This window comes from Orycteropus afer, unplaced genomic scaffold (assembly GCF_000298275.1).
Source record: "Orycteropus afer afer isolate SDZICR_OR568_19922 unplaced genomic scaffold, OryAfe1.0 scaffold00107, whole genome shotgun sequence".
NCBI lineage: Eukaryota > Metazoa > Chordata > Mammalia > Tubulidentata > Orycteropodidae > Orycteropus > Orycteropus afer.
Genome location: NW_006921694.1, coordinates 1,152,821 through 1,165,044, shown reverse-complemented (window position 1 = coordinate 1,165,044; position 12,224 = coordinate 1,152,821). Strand labels below are relative to the sequence as shown.

General features: G+C 40.0%; 1 protein-coding gene across 1 annotated transcript in view; it reads right to left on the bottom strand.

The window, feature by feature from the left end:
* The window catches only part of PDE8B (phosphodiesterase 8B), a 464,520-nt gene that overhangs the window by 126,350 nt on the left and 325,946 nt on the right, over positions 1–12,224 (bottom strand). Inside the window, exons 6-7 of the mRNA XM_042781328.1 lie at positions 7,223–7,311; positions 588–666 (exon numbers count right to left, since the gene is read on the bottom strand). Coding sequence (XP_042637262.1) covers positions 588–666; positions 7,223–7,311 — 168 coding nt within the window. The remainder of the gene's footprint in view (positions 1–587; positions 667–7,222; positions 7,312–12,224) is intronic.

The following is a 12,224-nucleotide window of genomic DNA, read 5'->3' as shown; positions in this document are numbered from 1 at the left end:
TGACTAGTATATAAGAAAAAAACTCATTGCCATCAAGTCAATTCTGACTCAAACCAACCCTCATTGGGTTTCCAAGGCTGTAAATCTTTATAGAAGCAGACTGCCTCATCTTTATTCTACGGAGCAGCTGGTGAGTTTGAACCACCAACCTTTTGGTTAGCAGCCATATGCCTTAACCACTACACCACCAGAGCTCCTTTAGTATGTAAGAGTGCATTATAGTTAGAATACCAACTGCAGGTAACTAGATGAGTATTTTTAAAAATATTCTCTTCCCATTGGCATTTATAGTATTTACTCTACAGTTCTAATGTATTTCTGTATAAATGTTATTCTCACAGATGGTTCAAATAATTTAGCACATCTCTTTCAATGAAATCACAGGTTCTGATCTGAATTAATAAGTTCTTTATTCTTTATCAAATACCCAGTCCTTAGCTTACGTCTATCAGAGTCTTCTTTGTGCACTTTGATTTTCCTTTCTCCCAAACAAATGTGCTGGGTAGTGAGAATTATGGTAAAGTATTTGAAATAGGGTGGCTCATACTTCAGATGTTGACATTGACAGATATAATATTTTTCCTTACCTGGATCACATGGTCATCACTTGTTATTTCTATGGCTTCATGACAGTGGTCTAATGCTGTAAACACTGAATTACAGGCCCTGCAGGTTGAAGAAGACTGCTGTTAGTTTTGCTATAAAACTATTGGGCATTTCATCTATTAATTTGTCAAACAGTTCTCCAGATTCATAAAGCCATCAATTCTTTTGACATTAGTACATTTTGAGGAAAACAAAACAAAACTCTTCTCTTTCAAACTAAATGAATAAACAACAACATATATGATATTAAGAGAAGAATTGCAATTCAACAGAATCTTCATGTCTGCAAAGGAGAGGGCAAAAAGAACTGGGTGAAATATGGCTGTGTATTTTGTCAATTATAGGACCTGGGGCAAGTTTTCATTCTCTCTGGTCCTCAGTTTCCTCATCTGTAAACTAAGGATGAAAATGTGTATTTTGCAGGTTGTTACAAGGATCAGAACAGTTCCTGTAAGGCATTTCTCAAAATGATTGCTTGGGACAATATAAGAATTCAACACATGGTAGCTACTGTTATTTTTAAGATCACAGAGTAATATTTCTTTGTTCTCTAAGGCTTTCAAAGGCCTTTGTTCAAAAGAAAAATAAATCATAACCAATCTTTTCTCATGTGTATAGCTGAAATGTCAAACCCAGAACCATATTTAATAGTAGCAAAGTAACCCTCATGCATTGTCCAACTTGCTTGTTATGGACATACCATCAGAGGGATCAATCACTGGAGAAGGACATCATGTTTGGTGAAACAAAGGGTCAACAAGGGTGTGGGTAACCCACAGTAGGCACACCAATAGACTCAAATATGCTGTTGATTGTGAGGAAGACACAGGACCAGGCAATGCTTCCTTCTGTTGTACACAGGAGCTGAATCAACGACCACTAACAATTATCTTCATGAAAAATGAAGGATTGTAGTCTACTGAAGGATAGCATTCCCATGTTTGCAGAGATGAATATATCAGGATGTGAGGGTAAGTAAAATAATTAATCATGATATGGGTAAGCAGAGCAGAGGAAAACATAAACCAAACTAGACTGTAATTCCTGATGCTTGTCATCTATATTCTTATTTAAATTATTCCAGTCTATCTAATTTGAAATGTGTACTGTCCCATTATCGGTGCTACATTTGCAAATTCAATTTTTTAAAATAAGGAAAAAAAAGAATAAAAGAAGACTTTAAAACTGCTACCAAAGTGGTTATGGCACTGCCTCTCATGATGAGGGATGAGGCAAGCAAGAACAAGTCTTATCAATAGTATTTTCTAGGCATTTGGGCCCAGAGCCCAACTCAGCACTGCCAGAAAGTGTTCATGTACTCCAGAATTTAGACTTGTTTCTGGAGAGACATTTAAAGTTTATGTAGAGAAACATATTCTATATGGGCCAATTCGTTAACTTTGAGAGCTGGATAATTAAGCCATATTAGCACATTTTATCAAATAATGTTCTCTCTACCCAGGTGTTTCCTCAAAGAAACTATATGTTTCAACTAAGTGTGTAAACAGGTACCTCAGAGTATTATTGAAGGGAGAGGAGAGTGGACAATTTAACAGCTGCTTAAGAGAAGATCTTAGGAGCTCTGGTGGCATAGTGCCTAAGGCATTTGACTGCTAACCAGAAAGCTGGCAGTTCAAACCCACCAGCCACTTCTCGCAACGAAGGCTGAGCAATCTACTTCCGTAGTGATAATACCTCAGAAACCAAAGGAGGGGTTGCTATGAGTTGGATCCGACTCCATGGAAGTAAGTTTTGTTTTGGTAAGACAAGATCTTACATCCATCTTATAAAATTTATCTATTAAACATTTATTCTGTGATTATTGGTAAAGCATAAAATCTTTCAATAAATACAATTTCCAGTGAGACTAAGCAAATTCTTCTTAACAGTTGAGATGAAAGAATATTGGTAGGACCAGCAATTTATTTCCCCCCAGTGGCAAACACAACTGGCCCACAATGTTTTTCTGGTCTTTAAACCATTTTTGGTCGATGGTTCTATTCAAATAAACCTGCAGCAAAATGAGGTAATCAATTTGAGTTATGTTCCTAGAGTTTGGGAACTTAATTGCTTATATTAATTATTAATACTCATACAGGAGAACCTTAGATTTATTAACTTTTTCTTCTTATAACTCTTGTGTCTCAAGTGTCTTTATTTTTGTGTCCCCCACATTCAGGAGTTGAACAATTGGAAAAAAGAAGCATAAGGGAAAGGTAACCTAGGTGCAGAAACTTAGGAAGTATGGGCACTCTGACCATCTCCCCTTTACTTTCTAAGAGCCCTTGAAGGCCCAGAGGGGTAAGGTAAATATTAAAGGAGGTCCAGGCATAAAGTCTACAAATACCATGGCACCAGACTTGGAAGCAGGATTTCTAGATTCTACTAGCTGTGAGCTTGTCAAGAGCCTCTCTGGCTCTCAGTGTTTTCTTCTGTCAATTGTAGCTAGGGCAGTTGGGTTATGTAATCTGCCATGTCCCTCCCAAAAGTATTCCAGGACCTATCAAAACAACATACACATACACAGAAGCTATCTGGAACAAGGGTAGGACTGGATAAGGTGGCAGCTTGTAGGGAGAAGATTCTTAACAGAAGGCACAACCCAGCAGCAGTCTGGGAGTAAGAAGGGAGAGCAGAGTGGACAAGGCATGGACTTGCTACTCATCTGCACTTGTCCCTGGGCAGCAGCACAACAGGGAGCCAGCTATTCTAAGCTTTCGTGGTTCAGTTTCTAGTCCCATAACACAGGGCAGTCATATAGAGCCCACCTGAGAATAAAGTGCTCCATGGAACACAGAGTTGTTCCTATCAGAAGCCTTTACTATCTAAAATTGAGGACTGTTACTATCTTAAGATTGTTGTTATGTGCCATCGAGTCGGACCTGACTCATAATGACCCCTCCTTGGGTTTCCGAGGAGGTATCACTACGGAAGTAGATTGCCCAACCTTCCTTCTGAGGAGTGGCTGTGGGTTTGAACCACCAGCCTTCTGGTTAGCAGTCAAGTGCCTTAGGCACTATGCTACCAGGAGTAAAATAAACATGATGATTTGAGGACAACTCCTAGATGATGGATATTAAGTTGACAGATGACTGAAACAACTGCTGGCCCTGCATTCGTATAACCTGATCATCTTAAACTCTCAATACATGTAGCTAAATCCACATATATTTCTGGATAATATAGTTTTCATGATAAATAGGCATAAGGACATTAGAAGACATAAATGGTCACTATTTAGCCTAGAGTACCCTAGACACTTCTCATTTCATGAATTCTTCCGTTCAATAAAATAATTCATTTGATGCACACAGAAAAGCAATGTAATTCTCATATATTTAAAAATTAGTCTACAGAATTGCATTTTAAAAGTAGATAACATCTTTTGATCACATGATCTTTTTGTTTGTTAAGTAAATTTGGCCACCATACATGAAGACCTGGACAAAAGTGTCCACCTTCAACATTCAACATCTTCCTGCAGTACAGATTGTCCTTGCAGAGTGCTAGTGCTGTTACATATTTAGCTGTAGCTGGGGGTGGAACTGTAGGGAAAAAAGTATTACATAATTAGACTATAATTATTCTGGTATTGTATAATAAAGAGCCTCATTTTCCTAGTCTGCAACAAATGACAGCATTGCTTGCCTGCTTCTGGGGTGCAGGTAGGTGCTCAAGGTGTCCTTGAATGCCTTAGAAAGCTAGGGGAGGTCAGGGTATGGGTGACTGGTCCCTCTTCTGCTGGGCCCCAGTATAGTATACCTGGGGAGATCCAGGACATGCACTCCATCACCCCACAAAAAGAAAGAGATAACTTGGATAAGATTCAGGCAGAACCAGCCAAAAAGCAACAGAGGAAACCAACCACAGGACTTCTGTGGAGAACTTGTGTTTTCCTTTTCCCTGCTGCAGTGACTGCTCTTATACTGGATTCTTGTGTTGGGAAGGGAGGCTCTTTACCAGCAAGCTTAAGCTGGTGTAGAAGGTAAGGTGACCAGACACCAGGCACCTTTCCTGTCTGGGGCTACTGCCTTCCTGGGTCAAGTCCATTCACCAACTTCACATCAGTTTGTATTAAGAACTTGAGCCTTTTTATTATGACCTCTGTAATGAGTCCAGCTCCCTCAATGAGGTCCAGTGAGTGGAGGGTGAGGTTATAATCAGTTATCGTTGAGTCAATTCCAGCTCGTGGTGAGCCCACGTGTGTCAGAGCAGAACCACTCCATGGGGTTTTCAGTAAGTGCTTCACAAGTGCATCACCAGGTCTTTCTTCCAAAGCACCTCTAGATAGATCTGAACCTCCAACCTCTCAATTAATAGTCAAGCACCTTAACTGTTGGCACCACTCAAAGACTTGAAGTTATAGCATTTTTATAATGTTAGGTATTCAGAAATCTGCAAAGTTCTCAACCTGATGAGATCTTGACAATTTTCAGCCCCCTGGTTCTAAGCAGATTTCATCAGAGCAATAATCTAAAACTCTTTCTCTAAATCCTCGTGAGGGGTATATTTATTTAAAATCGCCAGACCTGCCTTTCTCTCTGCTCATCATGGATAAAACCACCCAAAGCCAAACCCACTGCCATCAAGTTTGTTCCAACTTACAGTGACCTTACAGGACAGAGTAGAACTATCCCATAGGGTTTCCAAGGCTGTGTTCTTTAAAGAACCAACCTGCTTCATCTTTCTCCCATGGAGCTGGTGGGTTCTAACTGCCAACCTTCTGGTTAGCAGCTGAATGCCTTAACCACTACACTACCAGAGTTCCTTCATCATGGATAAGGTGCCACGAACATCCATGAGAAGAGCTCTGTTTGTGTAGTGGTTAAGGCATTTGGCTGTTAACCAAGAGGTTGTTGGTTCAAACTCACCAGCTGCTTTGTGGAAGAAAGATGGGGCAGTCTGCTTCTGTAAAGGTTTATAGCCTTGGAAATCCAATGGGGGTCACTATGAGTCAGAATCAACTTGACGGCAGTGAGTTTGATTTTTCTTTTTTTATGGTTTTGAATGTTCCTAAGAAAGCCTTAGGGTAGCCCATCAAAGCCTGGTGGGTACTGAAGAATCTGTTTAGGCCACTTCATGGAATCTAAAACATGTTGTCACATTTAATGCTGCCTAAGAAAAGAGAAGGACTTATTTAAGATAAAATGAGACAACTGCCTATCAAAGTAATAAGGTACATTTTATTAATTTTTACTGTAGATAACACACAACTAAAGAATTGAACCAAAATGAAATCCTTCTTTTTCTATTTATTGTGAAAATATATCAAATAAAAGTGCTAAATCTTTTGACCCTCAACTAAAAACAGTTGAGACATCAAAGAATAAAAACAATTAATGTACATGATTAAAGAGCATAAATTACTGAAGTAAAGGCAACATGGTTTTCTAGAAAAAGTCTATGAAATTCTCTGAAGATAGTAAATATCCAGATAAAAAGAAACCAAGGAAGTATAACTGACTTATACATTCACAACATCTTTGGCAATATTCCTCACCCAACACTCAAAATACTTGAATTCCCAGTTTTGAGGTTCCTTTTTATGGCTCATCCACCTAAGAAAGTGTGTGTTTATCCTCATGCTTTTTTTTTCCATAAAGCTCTCTACCTACCAAAAGTGACCTCCTTGTCTAGGTTGACTCCCAGGAGAGCCTGCCTCTGTAGATTCATGCTAATCTACTGCTCCCAAAGGACAGAAGATGGTGGAAAGAAGACTAAAGTTTTAAAAGGTTTTTATTTTCTGTGAGTGCAAAATAATTAGTCAAGATAAGAGTTACATTCATTACGCTATCAGCTTATTCTGTATTGAGTCAGAAACACTCATGGACTCTTGGGGAAGCAGCTGTAAGGGCACCTTCTTGACATCCTACAACCTGCAAGCAGCCTAGCCCTCCCTTTACCCTGATCTCCAGCTGGAGAAGAGCAGATTAAAGAAATGAGGGTTCTAGGAACGTGCTGGAGTGGGGGTATAGGGGAGCCTGAGCAAAGCCAGGCATGAGCAAGGACCCTGATATTCCAACGTGTTCCAGAAACAGAGCACCCACAGCCCAGAACTGAGCTGCACCAGACACTAAGAGAATCTCATCCCAGAAGTGAGCACCTGAGGGAAGCCTGCTTTAAAAGGACCATTTATTTGTAGAGACACATAATCAGCCTCTTGAAGACACTTCATGCATATTCAAGTCATGAACACACTTTGTAAAATTGCTACTGTGGTAACATCATAATTATTATGGTTAGCATAATATATCTACCCATTGGTTTGTCCCTATTTGCAATAATCAAGTAGGAGTTTATAAATATTGAAAGTAATAAGTAAAAAAGTAATCCTTAAAGGCTAGATCTTAATCTGGATCTAATTGTGCAAAAATTAAACAGTACTCTTCTTAAGATATGATTTTAAAACTGCTGCAAATAGCGGGAAATATCATCAAAAGAAGAAATGCTTCCAATTTATTTAATACTATCAAGCACTCCCACTATATTAGCCTGCCATTAGCTGTTTAATGACTTCACAATTCCTGGTATTCAGCTAGAACTGTGAACACCAGGCTGACAACAGGCAAGCTTTTCGAAAGAACTGTTAACCTTGTGGTAACAAATTTCTACATACCGTAATTTGAACTGTGAGCGAACTTCCCCATGTTCTATTTGAATCAGTTCATTATAGCAAGCAATTATGCTGCTATTCTCCATGTATCTCTGAAAAGAAAGACAATACATAAGACATATACAATTATTTCTTAAAGAGTCAAGTAGAGAAACTTAACAGTTGCTCCTACCCCCGGGTAATCCTATTACATAAGACAACTAGTGGGCAAGATGAGATGGAATAAAGCAGTCATCAAGGTGTTCAAAATGCTTGTTCAAGTATATGAGAAACAACAGAGCAGGTAATGTTAGTCCTTTTATAACAAGGGAGCTCTGGTGGTGTAGTGCCTAAGGCATTTGACTGCTAACCAGAAGGCTGGCGGTTCAAACCCACCAGCCACTCCTTGGAAGGAAGATGGGGCAATCTACGTCCATAGTGATACTGCCTCAGAAACCCAAGGAAGGGTTGCTATGAGTTGGATCCAACTCCACAGCAGTGAGTTTGGTTTGGTTTTATAACAAAGGTGTGAGAAACTTCATTAGGAACACACAGGAAAGGAAACACACAAGGGCACAGTTTGCTTCTCAACCTTGTTAATTACTAAAACATTTCTGTTGTAATGACAGCATCCTAAAACCTGACACTGGACATACTGTCTGCATTACACTATGAAACGACCTCCTCCAGGGAACAACACATTCTCTCCTTCCTCCTTCATGTCAGAGTGCCTAGCGCAGAGTTCTGCATGTGACAGGCACTTGAGTTAATGGACAGATGAGCAAATAATAAAGCTGAAGAAAGTGAAGTACACATTGGCATTCAGCAAAGAGCCAGTAAAGACCCACTGGATACTGGGCATGAGCTGCTCAAGCCCAAGGCTTGCAGAAGACTAGAGCTTTTCTTACTTAACAATCCAACAGTGATTCTTTAAACGTGTCTTACATCTACTACACTATTCAGTGTAGAATAGACATAAAAATTGAGCACTTTTTGTACATGACCATGTCAATCCTTAATGAAATGAAGAAATCCGAAAAGTAAAAAGGAATAAGGAAATAGATCTAAGGACAGCTCTACTTAGGAACAGGGAAAAACGTCTGCCACTTCAACCTATTACACACACACAAACAACATGTGAAATTTTCTAAGCATATGGCTGGTGAATTATCTAGTAGAAAGATAAGTAAACAGAATTCCAAAGTATTCCAAACAACTCCATCACACTCTTTCACCTCTCAGCTAGCTAGCAGGCAAAGGGAGAGAGTACTAGGTCTGTTGAAGGATCTACTTCTCAGATTTCTTTAAACCATGTTGGACAGAGAAAGAATCAATCCCTTTCCATTCCTCCATCTCCACCCCCTGCTTCCACAGTTTCCCACACATGTGGGGTGGATGGCTTCTCTAAAATGGGTAGCTTCAAAGCCCCTTGACTTTCCCTCTGCCTCTGGTACCTGACGATTCAAGGTAGAAAAATAAGAGGAGTTCTAACAAAATGCGTAAGGGACATCCAGTTGGCATCAAGTTGATTTAGACTCCTGGCAACACCATGTGTGTCAGAGTAGATCTATGCTCTCTGAAGGGGTTTCAATGGCTGATTTTTTAGAAGTAGGTCTCCAGGTCTTTCTTCTGAAGCACCTGTGAGTGGACTTGAACTTCCAACTTTGGGTTAGCAGCTGAGGACATTTAACCATTTGTACCACCCAGGAAGTCCTGTAAGAGACATACTCATAGCAACCCCTCCTTGGGTTTCCGAGGTGGTATCACTACAGGAGTAGATTGCCCAACCTTCCTTCCGAGGAGTGGCTGGTGGGTTTGAACTGCCAGCCTTCTGGTTAGTAGTCAAATGCTTTAGGCACTATTCCACCAGAGCTCCTTTTTATTTGATCATGGAAGCCTTTTTCATGGAGCACCTTTTAAGAGTTTTTGGAACACTTGTGCTCCATGGAGCAGTTTGGGAAGTACTATTTTGGTAGACCCAATATGGAGTTTAGAGTGAAACAAACATTTGCATCTCGACTTTATCCTGAGTCTGGCAAACTATTTAGTCATTTTGAGCTTGTTTCCTCTGCAAAATGGAGAAAACATGAAATATGTGTATGAGGATTAAGTAAATCACTGAGAAGCGAGCCTGATGAATAATAAATCTCAGCTCCCACTTGTTACTCCACAGTAAGCCTCACAAGGGCGCAGAACTGTCTGTCTTTCCTTTGTATCCCTGACATGTCCAGCACATTGTTCTACACACACAAGGTGCTACACACAAAAAGTGTGCCACTGATACTCACTGGATTGAATAAGATCATCTCAAACAGGAAAAAGAGGTACACCCAGGTTGAGATGAAAACAGTTACAAACACCCCGTATTAAGATGCTGGCAACAAGGCTCCAAGCAAGAACGTCAGTGCAGTCAGCCACTTTTGTGCAGGTACAAAGGGCTTGGGTGGGGTTAGGGTGGTGGTGGGGACCTTGTGGAATATCTGATGCACCTCTTGTTCCCAGATAGCCAGTCAGGGACTACAGACTGAAGCACTGGCCAATTAGCTAGCAACACTGGGCTCTTTCAGCAAAAGATTTAATGCATTCAAAACAAATGTGAAGAATAGCTGACACATTGGAAGAATGCTTGGGTAGAGAGTTGCCAAAACAGGGCTTTGCCCAAAAAAAGGAGACCAACTACCTGGAGATGAGCCTCAGCATCTCTTGCACCACAGAAACTCCAGAGGGGAAGCCTCTGAAGGCACAAGGAGCTTCCCTCAGGAGGAGCCCGAACTCCTTCAGGTGTACTGACCTAGTAGATAACAGCTTCGATTGCACCCAGCTTTGCAAATACCAGGCAGTCCCTGAGAGGTGATGTTTTCCATGCTCTCAGCAACATACTAGGACAGAGATAAAGTAAACCTTCCAGAACAGTGCCAACAGGTTACAAAATATGTGAAAAGGAAAACAATGAAACTTTCCCTCCTCAATTTCTGTAATAGCATTTGCTCCCAGACAGCACTATTGTTGTTCCACAGCTTACCCTCCCGACAAGGCCCTATCCCTCTAGAATAGACCTATCTCTATATCCACTGTAGGCAGAATCACTGAACAAAAAGCAGGAATCTAAAAGGACACTAATAACACCTACACAGGTCTTAGTTGACATAATGCACAGGGTGTCACTGACATCTCCAGTCAGTCCCCAGGTAATGAGGAAAATCTACTTCCGTAGTGATTCCACCTTGGAAACCCAAGGAGGGGTTGCTATGAGTAGGATCTGACTTGATGGCAGTGAGTTTCGATTTTTTTTTTTTTTGGTTTTTGGTTTTACACTGTGAGATCCCAACTCAGCCTTGAAGGACAACTTTGGGTAACAGCAGACCTATGAAACCTGTGACTAATTTTAGCATATTTTCTCAGAAGATGAATAACTAAAGAAAATAAATAAAGTCTCAGCCACACAGCCTGTTTGCCCACTTTTCTTCTGTGAATTCCAAAAATCAAAAGTATTCTCTTACGCATTCTTGAGAGAAAGCAGCACGTAAGAACAGCTTTCAGAACCAAATACCAACCTTTAAAAGATGACAGAAACAAAAGGAAAGGGTCAGGCAAGGGAGGACTATTTGCTAATTAGCAACATTCCTTTCTATTGCACGTTGTGAAGCACTGCTGTTTTTCCTAGAACTTGCTACTTCCACACTAAAGCACATCAAAGCACAAAACAACTGCATCACAAATGCTTCTCTGTGTGTACAACAAAGAAGGTTTTTTTTTTTTTTAAAAAAAAAAAAAAAACCTGAGGGCAGCAAAACAGCATGGCTTAAAGCGCTCAAAGGGATGTACAATTCACAAGGTACAGGCAGTGCCCTATGTGTGAAGGTCTTTTTTGAAACAACCCATCACATCATCTACTTGAGACTCAGATTACACCTATCAAAAGACTTCTATCAAAAGACTCTGTGATCCTGGATAAGTTTAGAAATCTTGTTTTGTTGAGAAATCTACTTCGAGTAATCCATCTTCATCTTCAAGTTGAATATAAGTGCTATTCGTGTAGCTGTCAGTGAAAAAATTTCTCTTGGTTGATGTTTATGGTTTAAACCAGGAGCTTACAGGATGCTTTAGGTGCATTTACTTGAGTATAAAATATCTACAAAGGTTGCAGAAAGCAACTATGTTTCAAAGGGAAATCTTTTGAATAAGAATTATACCTGCTATTATAAAGGCAACCAAGCACATACAGTGTGTCCTTTTTCCTTAATTTTTCTATAGTGATTTGTTTTTCTTTTACTATCACAGAATATAAGACCCATGACTACTGAGTCAATTCTGACTCATGGTGACTCCCTGTTCTTGGCTGTAATCTTCTGGAAGCAGAATGTCAGGCCTTTCTTCTGTGGCATTGCTGGGTAGGCTTCAATCACCAACCTCAGTCAAGCACAAACCATTTGTGCCACCCCAAAACTTCCATTACAAAATACACTTCTTAAAACATTCATGTTTTCACTGTCTTTTTCCACTTCTTCCTTCTTTCTAAAATCTACTCCCTCATCTTCTTTCCATCTGCATACACACAGACTTGCCTCCAACCAAACTTTCAACCATCACATTGCTGTCCCTATGGTAGAAGTTATATCCAGGCCCCGGTGAACATGACATCCTGAATGCTGGTTTTGTGAACTTATTTATCAATAATCAAACTCTCCCTCTCTCGCTCTCTTTCTCTCTCTCACACACACAATCTAGTTGTGTTGCTATAAATGAAATTACTTTAGCACTATAGAACTTTGACCTGATATAATAAGATATGTTTTTACATTATTATATATCTGTAGGTAAGATATATAAAGTTAAAAGAGAAAAAGGAAAAAAAAGTTTGATTAGTATTTGCTTGTCACTATCCCATTGTTGTTGTTATGTGTCATCTAGTCGGCCCCGACTCATAGGGACCCCTCCTTGGGTTTCTGAGGCAGTATCACTACAGAAGTAGGATTGCCCAACCTTCCTTCTGAGGAGTGGCTGATGGGTTTGAACCACCAGCCTT